The sequence below is a fragment of the Rhinoraja longicauda genome, chromosome 3, assembly GCF_053455715.1.
Source record: "Rhinoraja longicauda isolate Sanriku21f chromosome 3, sRhiLon1.1, whole genome shotgun sequence".
NCBI classification, from domain to species: domain Eukaryota; kingdom Metazoa; phylum Chordata; class Chondrichthyes; order Rajiformes; family Arhynchobatidae; genus Rhinoraja; species Rhinoraja longicauda.
In genome coordinates, this window is record NC_135955.1 from 20,796,395 (window position 1) to 20,809,858 (window position 13,464).

The following is a 13,464-nucleotide window of genomic DNA, read 5'->3' on the forward strand; positions in this document are numbered from 1 at the left end:
TAATGTAGATAAGTGTGAGGTTATTCACTTTGGAAGTAAGAATAGAAAGGCAGATTATTATCTGAATGGTGTCAAGTTAGGAGGAGGGGGAGTTCAACGAGATCTGGGTGTCCTAGTGCATCAGTCAATGAAAGGAAGCATGCAGGTACAGCAGGCAGTGAAGAAAGCCAATGGAATGTTGGCCTTCGTAACAAGAGGAGTTGAGTATAGGAGCAAAGAGGTCCTTCTACAGTTGTACCGGGCCCTGGTGAGACCGCACCTGGAGTACTGTGTGCAGTTTTGGTCTCCAAATTTGAGGAAGGATATTCTTGCTATGGAGGGCGTGCAGCGTAGGTTCACTAGGTTAATTCCCGGAATGGCGGGACTGTCGTATGTTGAAAGGCTGGAGCGATTGGGCTTGTATACACTGGAATTTAGAAGGATGAGGGGGGATCTTATTGAAACATATAAGATAATTAGGGGATTGGACACATTAGAGGCAGATAACATGTTCCCAATGTTGGGGGAGTCCAGAACAAGGGGCCACAGTTTAAGAATAAGGGGTAGGCCATTTAGAACGGAGATGAGGAAGAACTTTTTCAGTCAGAGAGTGGTGAAGGTGTGGAATTCTCTGCCTCAGAAGGCAGTGGAGGCCAGTTCGTTGGATGCTTTCAAGAGAGAGCTGGATAGAGCTCTTAAGGATAGCGGAGTGAGGGGGTATGGGGAGAAGGCAGGAACGGGGTACTGATTGAGAGTGATCAGCCATGATCGCATTGAATGGCGGTGCTGGCTCGAAGGGCTGAATGGCCTACTCCTGCACCTATTGTCTATTGTCTATTGTCATGACTATGCATCTTGCATGATCAATCATGATTTGCATATTTAACATCCTTGCACCATTCTATTGCAGGAAATAGGTTGCAAGTCAGTGGGCTGATCGTTGAAGATCTGGACAACTGTGTACAATTGTGCAGAATGCAAGAGTGCTGGAGTAACCCATCGGGTCAGGCAGAGTCCCGAAAGGACATGGATAGGTGTGAATAGAGGCATTTGCAGTTAGGTGAACAGGACTCCGAGGGTTGGGTTGAGACAATGTTGCAGAGGGGGAATGAGGAGAGGAATATTGGGGTTAGGTGGTAGGGTGAAGTGGAAATTGGGATCTCATGGCAGGGGGTGGGTGGGGGGGGGGGAGATTGTTGGGGTCACAGTCAAAAGGAGAAGGATAGGTACTCAAGGATGAGCAACAGTAGGTGTAACCTCTTATACAATCTTTAAACACTAAAAGATAAACCACATGCAGTGAGTTTCCAGTGCTGGGCTACTGCCAATGAAGCTCAGCCTCTGGGTGAGTGACCCAGGTTGCCTGCAGGTCAGTCATCTGTTATAAGATAGGCAGAAGCACCACCCAGCCTTGGCACAGCACACATGTGGACAAACCGTGTACAATGGTGTAGAACGCAAGAGTGCTGGAATAACTCATCGGGTCAGGCAGGGTCCCCAAAGGACATGGATAGGTGACATTATAAGTCGGACCCTTCTTCAGACTGTATAATTGTGTGTTTGGAATACACAGCAGGAAAATCACAAACCGAGATAAATTATGTAATCATTCAACAATTGGTTTACAATAAATGTCTATCATCTAACACAAGAACATTAATAACGGTTGTAGTAGGAGGCCATTCATGCCTTGAACCTGCTCTGCCATTCACTGGAATCATAGCTCATCATTCCACCACAAACATTTTCCTGTCTTATACCCATGTTCTTTGATTCATCCAATCTACAATAATTTACTGCCCTCTGGGAGGAAGGATTATGAAGATTCGCCATCATCTGCATGAAGAAATGTCTCCTCAGCTCAATCCTACAGGAGTTGCCCCATATTTTGAGACCATAACTGTGGGCTCCTCAGCAAGGGAAATTTCCTCCTTTTATCCACCCTCACTGAACCCACTGAGAATTTTGTGAATTTATATGAGATCACCTCTCATTCTTCTATTCACGAGAGGACAAATACCTAACATATATGGGAGTTGTGAAATGTAGACGCATTTCTTGGTAATGGAGTGGGCGGATGCATGGCAGATGCAGTTTAATGTGGATAAATGTGAGGTTATCCACTTTGGTCGTAAGAATAGGAAGGCAGATTATTAGCTGAATGGTGTCAACTTAGGAAAAGGGGACGTACAAGGTGATCTGGGTGTCCTAGTGCATCAGTCACTGAAAGGAAGCAGCAGGTACTGCAGGCAGTGAAGAAAGCCAATGGAATGTTGGCCTTCATAAAAAAAGGAGTTGAGTATAGGAGCAAAGAGGTCCTTCTGCAGTTGTACAGGGCCCTAGTGAGACTGCATCTGGAGTATTGGGTGCAGTTTTGGTCTCCAAATTTGAGGAAGGATATTCTTTGGTATTGAGGGCATGCAGCGTAGGTTCACTAGGTTAATTCCAGGAATAGCAGGACTGTCGTATGTTGAAAGACTGGAGCGACTGGGCTTGTATACAATGGAATTTAGAAGGATGAGAGGGGATCTTATTGAAACATATAAGATTATTAAGGGATTAGAGACGTTAGACGCAGGAAACATGTTCCCGATGTTGGGGGAGTCCAGAACCAGGGGCCACAGTTTAAGAAGAAGGGCTAGGCCATTTAGAACGGAGATGAGGAAAAAAAAATTCAGTCAGAGAGTTGTGAATCTGTGGAATTCTCTGCCTCAGAAGGTAGTGGAGGCCAATTCTCTGGATGCTTTAAAGAGAGAGCTAGATAGAGCTCTTAAAGATAGCGGAGTCAGGGGGTATGGGGAGAAGGCAGGAACGGGGTACTGATTGTGAATGATCAGCCATGATGACATTGAATGGCGGTGCTGGCTCGAAGGGCCGAATGGCCTACTTCTGCACCTATTGTCTATTGTCTATTGTAACATTTTTTTGTCACATCGTTTTTGTGGAAGAATAGTTAGAACATTCTGCCGACTGACAGTGGGCAGTGTTGTTCATCGCCTTTCACTTCTGCACCTCACTTTATTGGAGGAAGATCATCCTTGAGAAGGAGCTATTACGCATTAAGGTTCCTTTGCACAATAAAATACCACGCACGTTTTAAAGGTAATCAAGCAGCCTTTAATAACTGCAGGTGTTCAGGATGAGGTTCTCTGGGACCCTGCCAACTGATCATGAATTATTGACTGATGTCAACTATTTGGCACAATAATAAATCAAAGTTACTGACTCCACTGTAGCAAACAGAAAACAATACACATGCAGACAGGAGCTTTTCAGATTACATACAAAGTGCGACAATTTAGCAATGATTTTTACTTAAGACATATTTATTTTTACAATTTGATTACTTAGTCTCAGTTTTGAACAAGTTAACACTCATGAGAACTATTAATACTTCTGCATCTTCCATTTCCTTCTTATTTCCCAAAGCTGAATGCATCAACATATTTGCTCTTGTGGTAGTAAACAGACCACAGCACTGATCCTAGAAGAATATCAGCGTAGATATTCACAAAGCCACAATCTGCTGTTTTGCACGTCATTATATTAAATATTATGGTATCAATACTGTCTATCTTGTGAGCCACAAAGCAGATAGCATATGTGCAATAGTGATAAATTGTATCATTTTATTACTGTGTATATACTATCCATTGGTATAAGACCCTCGATGTATATGACAACAAAATAATCCACATCTAAAAAAACCTTCACAGAGACGTACAACATGGAAACAAGCCTGACTTGCCCACTGTATCCACTCCAACCTCGAACTACCCATGTACAAATGCACATCCCATTTTATTCTTCGTCCATCCCCTCAGCTTGCCTCCCATCCCTCCAGGTATAGCACTTACTCAAACATGAGGGGCAATTTACATTGGCCAATTAACCTACCAACCTTTCCCACTTTCCCAATTCTGACATTAGCAAGATGCTAAGTTATCTGTAAACTAATCTCCTCTGCCTGAAAACAACCCATATCCCTCCATTCCCTGCCTGTCCATGTGGCCATCTAAAAGCCCCCAAAATGCCACTATCGTATCTGTCTCCATCACTACCCCAAGCAGCATGGTTAAAGCACCCGCAGTCTTTGTGTGAATAACTTTTCCTTGGCCCTTTGCCTTAAAGCTATGCCCTCAAACGCAGGAATGTAGGACTAAAGTTTATGAGGCATCTTGTTTAGCATGGGCAAGTTTGGGTGAACAGCTTCCTTCCACGCTGTTTGGCTCTATGACTCTATTTCCACTCAGGGAAAAAGGTTCTGACTATCAACCCTATCTATGCCTCGACCCAAAACGTCACCCATTCCTTCTCTCCTGAGATGCAGCCTGACCTGCTGAGTTACTCCAGCATGTTGTGAAATAAATACCTTCAGATCTGTACCAACATCTGCAGTTATTTTCTTACACTATCTATGCCTCAAATCATTTTATATACTCCAATCAAGTGTCCCCTCAGCCTCCAATGCTCCAGACAAAGTGATCCAAGTTTGTCCACCCTCTCCTTATAGATAATTCACTCTAATCCAGGCAACAATCTGGTGAACCTCTTCTGCACTCTCTCCAAACCCCACACATCCATCCTGTAATGAGGCAACAAGAATACCATGATACTGCACAAAATATTCCAAATGCGGCCTAACCAAAGCTGCAACCTTACTTTTATACTCAATGCTTGACTGATGACGGCAAGGTTACCATATGCCTTCTTTACCATACTATGAACTGCCATTTCTCCGCCCATCTCTACAGCTGATCTATACACCGCTGTATACTTTGACAGCCTTGCTCGCTGTTTGAAACTCCTCCAATTTAAGTGTCATCTGCAAACTTACTAACCAACCCATCTACATTTAAGTACAAGTTGTCATATATCACAAACAAAACAGTTTGTACCACAGAACCCTGCAGAATTTCACTAGTCACAGATCTCTTGTGAGTATAGTAACCTTCCACCACAACTACCTGTTGTCTTTGAATAAGCCAGTTCTGAATCCAACTAGCCAAATTCAAACAAGTCACCAAGGATCCTAGGTACCTCATCTTCTGGATCAGCTACCATGAAGGATTTTGTCATTTGTCTCTATAAAAATCCATGTAGACAATATCCACTGCCCGACCCTCATCATTCACCCTCTTCATCTCCTCAAATAACTCTGTCAAGTTCGTAAGGCATGATCTGCCATGGACAAAGCAATGCTGAATGTCCCTAATTAGCCCATTCTCTTCCATTTATTATATTAATTTGAGTTTAGGAGCAGGGAGGTTCTGCTGCAGTTGTACAGGGCCTTGGTGAGACCGCACCTGGAGTATTGTGAGCAGTTTTGGTCTCCTAACCTGAGGAAAGACGTTCTTGCCTTAGAGGGAGTACAGACAAGGTTCACCAGATTTATTCCTGGGATGGCGGGACTTTCATATGAGGAAAGACTGGATAGACTGGGCTTGTACTCGCTGGAATTTAGAAGACTGAGGGGGGATCTTATAGAAACATATAAAATTCTTAAGGGGTTGGAGAGGCTAGATGCAGGAAGATTGTTCCCGATGTTGGGGGAGTCCAGAACCAGGGGTCACAGCTTAAGGATATGGGGGAAGTCTTTTAGGATCGAGATGAGAAAACATTTCTTCACACAGAGAGTGGTGAGTCTGTGGAATTCTCTGCCACAGAAGGTAGTTGAGGCCAGTTCATTGGCTATATTTAAGAGGGAGTTAGATGTGGCCCTTTTTGCTAAAGGGATCAGGGGGTATGGAGAGAAGGCAGGTACAGGCTACTGAGCTGGATGATCAGCCATGATCATATTGAATGGCGGTGCAGGCTCGAAGGGCCGAATGGCCTACTCCTGCACCTATTTTCTATGTTTCTATGTAATTGGCTGGGCTAGGATGGTGTTGTTGGGGAGTGCAGGAAGGCTAATCAAGCTGGTCTCCTTTAATGCATCGGTCTTGCCATCTCAGAAACCTTTGCTGTACTTTCTCCATAACAAGACCATCTTTCCTCAGGTGATGTGGCAGAAACTGCTCACAGTACTCAAGGTGTGGTCTCACCAAGGCCTTGTCAGATTTCTGGACCTACATTTTTTTTTAATACTTTTTAATTTCCTGAATAAAAACCACAGGACATTGCTGCTCCTCAACATGAATCCTCTCATTACAAAGGTTAACATGTGACTTCTCTTCTTAGCTGCCTGCTGCATTTCTATGCTTACTTTCAGTGAATGGTTGGTTTTCCCTCTTTCCCAATCTATCATCATTCAGAAAATAATTTGTCTTCCTCTTGTTGCCTCTGAATTGGATAACCACATTTATCCACATTGTACTGCATCTGCCATGCTTTTTTTTCCAACGCACTAACCTGTGCAAATCATAGTGGAGTTCATATCATATATATACAGCGCGGAAACAGGCCTTTTCAGCCCACCAAGTCCGCGCCGCCCAGCGATCCCCGCACACTAACACTATTAACACTATCCTACACACACTAGGGACAATTTTTACATTTACCCGGCCAATTAACCTACATACCTGTACGTCTTTGGAGTGTGGGAGGAAACCGAAGATCTCGGAGAAAACCCACGCAGGTTACGGGGAGAACATACAAACTCCTTACAGTACAGCACCCGTAGTCAGGATCGAACCTGAGTCTCCGGCGCTGCATTCGCTGTAAAGCAGCAACTCTACCGCTGCGCTACCGTGCCGCCCCTGTGTTCGTCTGTATTCTCCACAAGGCTCACACCACCACCCAGTCACGTGTCATGTGCAAACCTGAAAATTTTACATCTAATTCTCCCATCCAAATCATTAGTATTGCGAGTGACTCACTATCGTTGATCTTTGTGATGATGCTGTTAACTTACCCACTTGGGCATTTTTCCTGCATGAGGGTCATGGTGATGAAACTGAAGAACCAGCACAGTGATGACCACAGACAGACCCACGATGAACATTGTGCTTGCAAAGTACTGAGCTGAAACAATAACACAATGTACATCAGCGTCATACTAATTTTATTGCTTCAATTGTTCATTCCCCAACTCCTTCCTCCCTCCCCTCCTGAAAGGTTTGCCTTGCCTTGCAGTGCAGGGCGGTCAAGGCTCTAATTACAACATCGATTCACTCAGTGGTATCATGTGAGATCTTATAGAAACTTACAAAATTCTTAAGGGGTTGGAGAGGCTAGATGCAGGAAGATTGTTCCCGATGTTGGGGAAGTCCAGAACAAGGGGTCACAGTTTAAGGATAAGGGGGAAGTCTTTTAGGACCGAGATGAGAACGTTTTTTTTCACACAGAGTGGTGAGTCTGTGGAATTCTCTGCCACAGAAGGTAGTTGAGGCCAGTTCATTGGCTATATTTAAGAGGGAGTTAGATGTGGCCCTTGTGGCTAAAGGGATCAGGGGGTATGGAGAGAAGGCAGGTACAGGATACTGAGTTGGATGATTAGCCATGATCATATTGAATGGCGGTGCAGGCTCAAAGGGCCGAATGGCCTACTCCTGCACCTATTTTCTATGTTTCTATGAGATGCTGAACAGATCATTCAACATATAAACGAAATTACAGCCAAGCCCAGGCCTATTCTTGCTGAATCAGGATTTCCAAAAGGAGTCATGAGATATTGATCCATGGACTGAGCTCCAAAGGATGGTTTCATTTAATTTAGTTTATTATTGTCACATGCACTGAGGTACAGTGAAAAGCTTTTTTGTTGTGTGCTTTCCAGTCAGCAAAATGACTATACATGTTTACAATCAAATTGTCCACAGTGTACAGATTGAGGATAAAGGGAATAATGTTTAGTGCAAGATAAAGTCCAGTAAAGTCCCATTAAACATAGTTTAAAGTCTCCAACGAGGGAGGTGGTAGGTCAAAACTGCTGTCTAGTAGTTGATTGGATTGCTCAGTTGCCTGATAGCAGCTGGGAAGAAACTGGCCCTCAATCTGGAGATATGGGTTTTCAATCTTCTATAACTTGTGCCTGATGGGAGAGGGGAGAAGAGGGAGTGACCGTGGTGAGGTGTCCTTTATTATGCTGCTGGCCTTCCCCTGGAGAGTGAAGTGTAGATGGAGTCAAAGGAGGGAAGGTTGGTTTGTGTGATGGTCTGGGCTACGTCCACACACTCTGCAATTTCTTGTGGTCTTGAATGGAGCTGTTCCCAAACCATGCTGTGATGCATCCTCCTAAAATGCTTTCTATGGCGCATCTGTAGAAGTTATTGAGGGTTGCTGTCAGTTACTTGTCAGAAAACATAAACCTCAATTTAATACATGTTTACATCCTACTGCACTTATATTGCTTAACATTTGCTAAACTTATTACATGTTACACCCGACCGCACCTTATATTTAATTACATTATTTCTTTTATTTAAAAAAAGAAAGGGCACTACCGATGCATTTGCAATATGTTAGCTCTCTTGCTGTGCAATAACTTGCTGTCTTGATTGCACTGTACACTGCCTTGACCGTATTGTAATTGTTTTGTCTATATTGTATTAGAGGTCAGTTTGTTTAATTTAGTAGATTAGGTTTAGCTTGTTATGGATAAAGGTTTATCCTTTGTACTGTCTGCTGTGTGTGATTGCATCATCTGGACTGCTTTAATTTCGCTGCACTTTATGTAGTGACAATAAAGGGTTTTTACATTTTACATTTGTTGAGGACATGCTAAACTTCCTAAGCCTTCTAAGGAAGTTGAGGTGTTGGTGTGCTTTCTTGGCCATTGCTTTGATATGACTGGTCCAGGAAAAAATTCTGGTGATATTTACTCCCATGAACTTGAAGCTTTCAATCATTTCCACTTCAGCCTGTCAATCTATATAAGGATATATGTACCGTATCACTTCATGAAGTCTCATTCTTAAGCCTTGGGTGTTTATTGCCTTACCATCCAATCAATCTACTAACTAAAGGCCAGCAACTGAATTGAAAGTGTTCTAGTTTGTATGTCTGAATATTATTCTATGTGAAGCCATTACCAACTCAGCAACATGAGGTGAAGTTAGTCATTCTGGTCTTTGCTAAAAAGTACTTGTATCTCACTGAACTACCATGCAAGCATGATCTTGATTATTAACCAGTGAGCATTGTACATTTATTCATTTCCAAAGCAATGATAATGAAAAACATGTTTCCCCATTCCCCTTTAACAGCGCTGCAGTGGAGAAAGGAGTACTTAAGGACCTGTCCCACTTAGGCGATTTTTTAGGCAACTGCCAGCGACTGTCATAGTCATAGCAGGTTGCCGAAAAACCGGCGACTGGACCCACCCCTACGACAATGTCTATGACAAGCTACAACAATCTACCACCTAGTCGACATCAAGCTATGGCAAGCTACCGACAACCGATGACCCAATCATCGCGAGTAGGACGTCCACCTACCACCGCACCTACGACCACACAGCCGACAACTTACGACAACCGAAGTCCACCTACATCCACCCGCGACGAGCTACGACAAGGTACCACCCTGTCAACGAAAAAAGAAGACAATTCATGTCATGTTGGCCTCCGGTTTTGATGCCGGTCGGTACCTGTCGCCGGTTGATGTAGGTAGTCGCCAATGGAATTCACTGAAGTCAGCTCCGACGACAACCTACGTCACCTGGCGACAACCTGGCGACCACCTATGACAGCACCTACGTCAGGATACGTCAAGCTACGCTCATTACCTTCAAACCCACTGTCGCCGAAATTTTTTCAACATTCTGAAAATCCAGCAGCGACCAGAAAGACTCTATGACTCTTTGGAGACTACTCACGACCATACAGGTGATGCACCGGTGACCATGAGGCGACAGCCTAGTCACCTGTAGTCGCCTAAAAAATCGCCTAAGTGGGACAGGCCCTTTAGTAAGAAGCAGCATGGGCACATTCAGCCAAGAACTGGGAGGACTTACTGTTCCCATAGCATTTATTTAGTGGGTGTGTTCATTGCCTGATGCTTGGGTCTTATGTAGACTAATTGGATAATCAGTAGACAACAGCTGCATCCAGGCAGTTCCTTTCCATTGCCTTCAGATTTGTAATGCAGCAGAAAATACAAGCTTTTGTGTTTTGGATTACATGATCAAAGAGTCCTCGATCATCTTGAGCTCCACTCCTGTGTAAATGCCATAAATATAGTTGAAAATATTTATGTATATGGCACCAGAGCATGGTGACTCTTAGTGTGCTGGTCCCAGAGGATGTTAAACTATCATCCAATACAACTGCCTTCTTTTTAAAATCTCTTTTCTAGCTGTAAATCTATACAGTGTTGAGACCTATATTCTGCACTCTGTATCTTTCCCTTCACTCTATTTACTACACTTGAGTTCAGTCTGATTGTATTTTATTGTATTATTTGATTTGATTCAATAGCATGCAAAACAAAGGTTTTCACTGTATCTTGGTGCAAATGACAATAATAAACCTAAACCTAAAATCCAGGTTAGCTTCAAGCATAATAGCTACTTAGTTCCACTCAATTAAGCATTGACTTTGATCAGGCCAAATCTACAAGTGGTTCTCAATTTTTTTGCCATAATGGACCATGCTTGTAGATCTCTTCATGCTGTGTGGGTCAGATCGATGTAACTCACTGCCCACCCATCCATTTAAAATACATTTTGTGGAGATGTTCCATGGGCTGCAGCAGTGTGCTTCCCAGAGGCTATGATTTCAAGGTCGTTGTTCTACATTATGCAGTTTTTCCATTAACATAGTTAACACCCCATACAAATGCATCCTCGTATAATTTGCTTATTCAAAAAATGGTTAATTTATATTGGTCAATAATTTTTTTCCATGGATTTGCATAAGTATGAAAGTGAAATTATTATTAATGCAAACGTTAATAAAATATGCGATTTTGCAATTATTTCAGGAAGTATGTTCTTTCAAGGCTCTTGTTATCACAGCAGCTGAACAAACATGGACTCTATAGTGAGGGGGTCAGATAGGCGATTCTGTGGACGCAGTCGGGAGACCCGGATGGTGGTTTGCCTCCCTGGTGCCAGTGTCCGGGATGTGTCTGAGCGTGTCCAGGATATCCTGAAAGGGGAGGGAGAGGAGCCAGAGGTCGTGGTACATATAGGTATCAACAATATAGGTAGGATAAGGGAAGAGGTCCTGAAAGGAGAATTTAGGGGGCTAGGAAGAGAGTTAAAAAAGGACTAGGTAGAGGATTGAAGTGTAGGACATCTAAGGTTGTAATCTCTGGATTACTCCCTGTGCCACGAGCTAGTGAGTATAAAAATAGGAGGATAGAGCAGTTTAATGTGTGGTTCAGGAGTTGGAGCAGGGGGGAGGGATTCGTTTTTCTGGATAATTGGGCCTGTTTCTGGGAAAGGTGGGAACTGTATAGGCCGGACGGTCTCCACCTTAACCAGAGGGGGACCAATATCCTGGCGGGGAGGTTTGCTAGCACTGTTGGGGAGGGTTTAAACTAATTTGGCAGGGGGTTGGGATACAGCATGGAGCTAGTATAAGGGGTGAGGAGAAGGAAAATATAGAGGAAAAAACTGGTCAGATTGGGAGGCAGAACAAGAATGCCCCAGCACAATGGGGTAGGGCAAGTCTGAACGGCATTTATTTTAATGCAAGGAGTATTGGAAGCAAGGGGGATAAATTGAAGGTGTTACTGAACACATGGGAGTACGACATTGTTGCCATTACGGAAACATGGTTGAAGGAAGGGCAGGACTGGCAGCTCAATATTCCAGGATATAGAATCTTCAGGAGAGACAGAGAGCAGGGAAAAAGGGGAGGGGGTGTTGCAGTATTAATCAAAGAATCTATTTCTGCTGTAAGAAGGGATGACATATTAGCGGGTTCCTCAAATGAGGCTATTTGGGTGGAATTGAGAAATAGAAAAGGGGCATGCACCTTACTGGGTGTATACTACAGACCCCCAAACAGTCAGAGGGAAATAGAAGAACATATTTGTAGGCAAATCTCGGGGGTGTGTGAAAACAACAGGGTAGTAATAGTAGGGGATTTCAACTTCCCGAATATTGATTGGGATAGCCAAAGTGTCAAGGGCCCTGAAGGTGCAGAGTTCCTAAGGGTCATCCAGGAGGGCTTTTTGAGCCAATATGTTGAAAGTCCAACAAGGGAGGGGGCAGTATTGGACTTAATCTTGGGAAATGAGGCCGGACAGGTGGCTGAAGTGTCAGTGGCAGAGCATTTTGGTGACAGTGATCACAATTCAGTGATATTTAAGGTGGTAATGGAAAAGGATAAAGAGGGACCAGAGGAAAGAGGAAATTTTCTAAATTGGGGCAAGGCCGATTTTAATCTGATAAGGCAGAAATTGGCCCTGGTGGACTGGGATCAGCTTCTCGTGGGGAGGACCGCATCAGAACAGTGGGAGTCATTCAAAGGAATAATTGAAAAAGTACAGAGGAAGCATGTTCCCCTAAAGTTCAAGGGTGGGACAAACAAGTCCAAAGAACCTTGGATGTCGAACGATATAGTAGGATTGATTCAAAAAAAAAGGGGGGCTTTTGGAAGGCATAAAGAACTTAAAGCACAGGCATCATTAGAGGAATACAGAAGGTGTAGGGCGGTTCTTAAAAAGAAATTAGGAGAGCAAAAAGGGGCCATGAGATAGCACTAGCGGGCAAAATAAAAGAAAACCCCAAAGTGTTCTATAAGTATATCAAGGGTAAGAGGATAACGAGGGAAAGAGTGGGGCCCATCAGGGACCATAGTGGAAAGCTGTGTGTGGAGCCAGAGGATGTAGGAGATGTTTAAAATGATTTTTTTGCATCTGTTTTTACGAGGGAGGAGGGCGATGCGGACTTAGAAATGGAGCAGGAGGGTTGTGATGTTCTTGAGCATATTGCTATTGACAGGGAGGCGGTCGGTGCTGGAGGCTCTGGCAGGCTTAAAAGTGGAGAAGTCTCCGGGCCCTGACGAGATGTATCCCAGGATGCTGAGAGAGGCAAGGGAGGAGATTGCGGGGGCTCTGGCACAAATTTTCAGAGCCTCTCTTGCAACAGGGGATGTACCGGAGGACTGGAGGATAGCTAATGTGGTGCCATTATTTAAAAAGGGCAGTAGGGATAAACCTGGGAACTACAGGCCGGTGAGTCTGACATCGGTGGTGGGGAAGCTGCTAGAAAAGATTCTGAGGGACAGAATCAGTCTTCACTTGGAGGAGCGAGGGTTAATTAAGGATAGTCAACATGGCTTTGTTAAGGGAAGGTCGTGTCTGACTAACTTGATTGAATTTTTTGAAGGGGTGACCAAGGAGGTAGATGGGGGTAGTGCAGTGGATGTGGTATACATGGATTTCAGTAAGGCTTTTGACAAGGTCCCACACAGGAGACTAGTCAAGAAGGTAAGAGCCCATGGGATCCAGGGCACCTTGGCAAAATGGATAAAAAACTGGCTTAGTGACAGAAGGCAGAGGGTGATGGTAGAAGGGTGCTTCTGTGACTGGAGGCCGGTGTCCAGTGGGGTGCCGCAGGGATCGGTGTTGGGTCCCTTACTGTTTGTAATC

General features: G+C 44.0%; 1 protein-coding gene across 1 annotated transcript in view; it reads right to left on the reverse strand.

Moving 5' to 3' along the window:
- chrna8 (cholinergic receptor, nicotinic, alpha 8) overlaps window positions 1–13,464 on the reverse strand; it is a 220,670-nt gene that overhangs the window by 24,164 nt on the left and 183,042 nt on the right. The window contains exon 9 of the mRNA XM_078394919.1: window positions 6,833–6,942. Coding sequence (XP_078251045.1) covers window positions 6,833–6,942 — 110 coding nt within the window. The remainder of the gene's footprint in view (window positions 1–6,832; window positions 6,943–13,464) is intronic.